Below are 970 nucleotides of genomic sequence, written 5' to 3' on the forward strand. Positions count from 1 at the left end.
AGGACGAAATGAAACACTAAATTCTGGAATTCACACCCTAGGGGAAATACACGTTAATTTCTGTTCCTTAAATAGAGTTCGGTCATCGTAATTCCAAGTCCAGCGTGTGATAACTTCTGCTTCACAACCCTGATCCATCGAATCTCAGTTGCAAGAATAATTTCCAGTCTTTAAATCAATATTATGCTCTAATTCTGCATCTTTCTTCCATTATCAAGTGGGTGGATCTTTTAATTCTCTCAACCATTCTGTGCTTGTCCTTGTGTGATTGCCATTCTTCTTCTCATAAGTTGTCATTTTTTCTGTTAAGTAGTCATCTTTTTTCTCATGAGTTGCCATCCTTTTTCTCATAAGTTGCCATCCCTTTTACCTTAGTTGCCATCCTGTTTCTTATAAAGTTGTCATCTTTTTCTTATAGTTGCCATCCTTTTCCACATAAGCTGCCATCCTTTTCCACATAAGTTGCCATTCTTTTTCTCACAAGTTGCCATTACTTCTCATAAATTGCCATCCTGATTCTCATCAAGCTGTCATCCTTCTTCTCGTAAGTTGCCACCCCTTTTCTTATTAAGTTGCCATCCTTTTTCACATAAGCTACCATCTTTCTCATAAGCTACCATCCATCTTCTCATAAGTTGCCATCGTTCTTCTCATAAGTTGCCATCTTTTTCCACCCTAGATCTGTGCCGCTGACCCTGGGAAAGACGCTTGCCATGGTGACTCCGGGGGTCCGCTTGTCATCAGAGAAAACGGGAAATGGGTTTTGGTGATTTCCTTTTTTTTCATTTTAGAAAGCTTTTCCAAACGCGACTTGACAATTTCACTGATAGAATGAAACAGCTGATGCTATTAGACGTTCTATTATCAGGATCTTAATATTGAGACGAGTTGTAATAATGATGGAATATTCTTTCTGGATAACGACATCGCTCAAGTTTAGAAATGACAGTGCGTAGGTGACGATAGTGGG

The 970-nt window shown here is 39.1% G+C and overlaps 1 protein-coding gene across 1 annotated transcript in view; it reads left to right on the forward strand.

Moving 5' to 3' along the window:
- Positions 1–970, forward strand: part of LOC119586776 (acrosin-like) — a 12,720-nt gene that overhangs the window by 11,382 nt on the left and 368 nt on the right. The window contains exon 12 of the mRNA XM_037935497.1: positions 680–766. Within this exon, the coding sequence (XP_037791425.1) occupies positions 680–766 (87 nt within the window). The remainder of the gene's footprint in view (positions 1–679; positions 767–970) is intronic.

Source organism: Penaeus monodon, chromosome 22 (genome assembly GCF_015228065.2).
Source record: "Penaeus monodon isolate SGIC_2016 chromosome 22, NSTDA_Pmon_1, whole genome shotgun sequence".
NCBI classification, from domain to species: Eukaryota; Metazoa; Arthropoda; class Malacostraca; order Decapoda; family Penaeidae; genus Penaeus; species Penaeus monodon.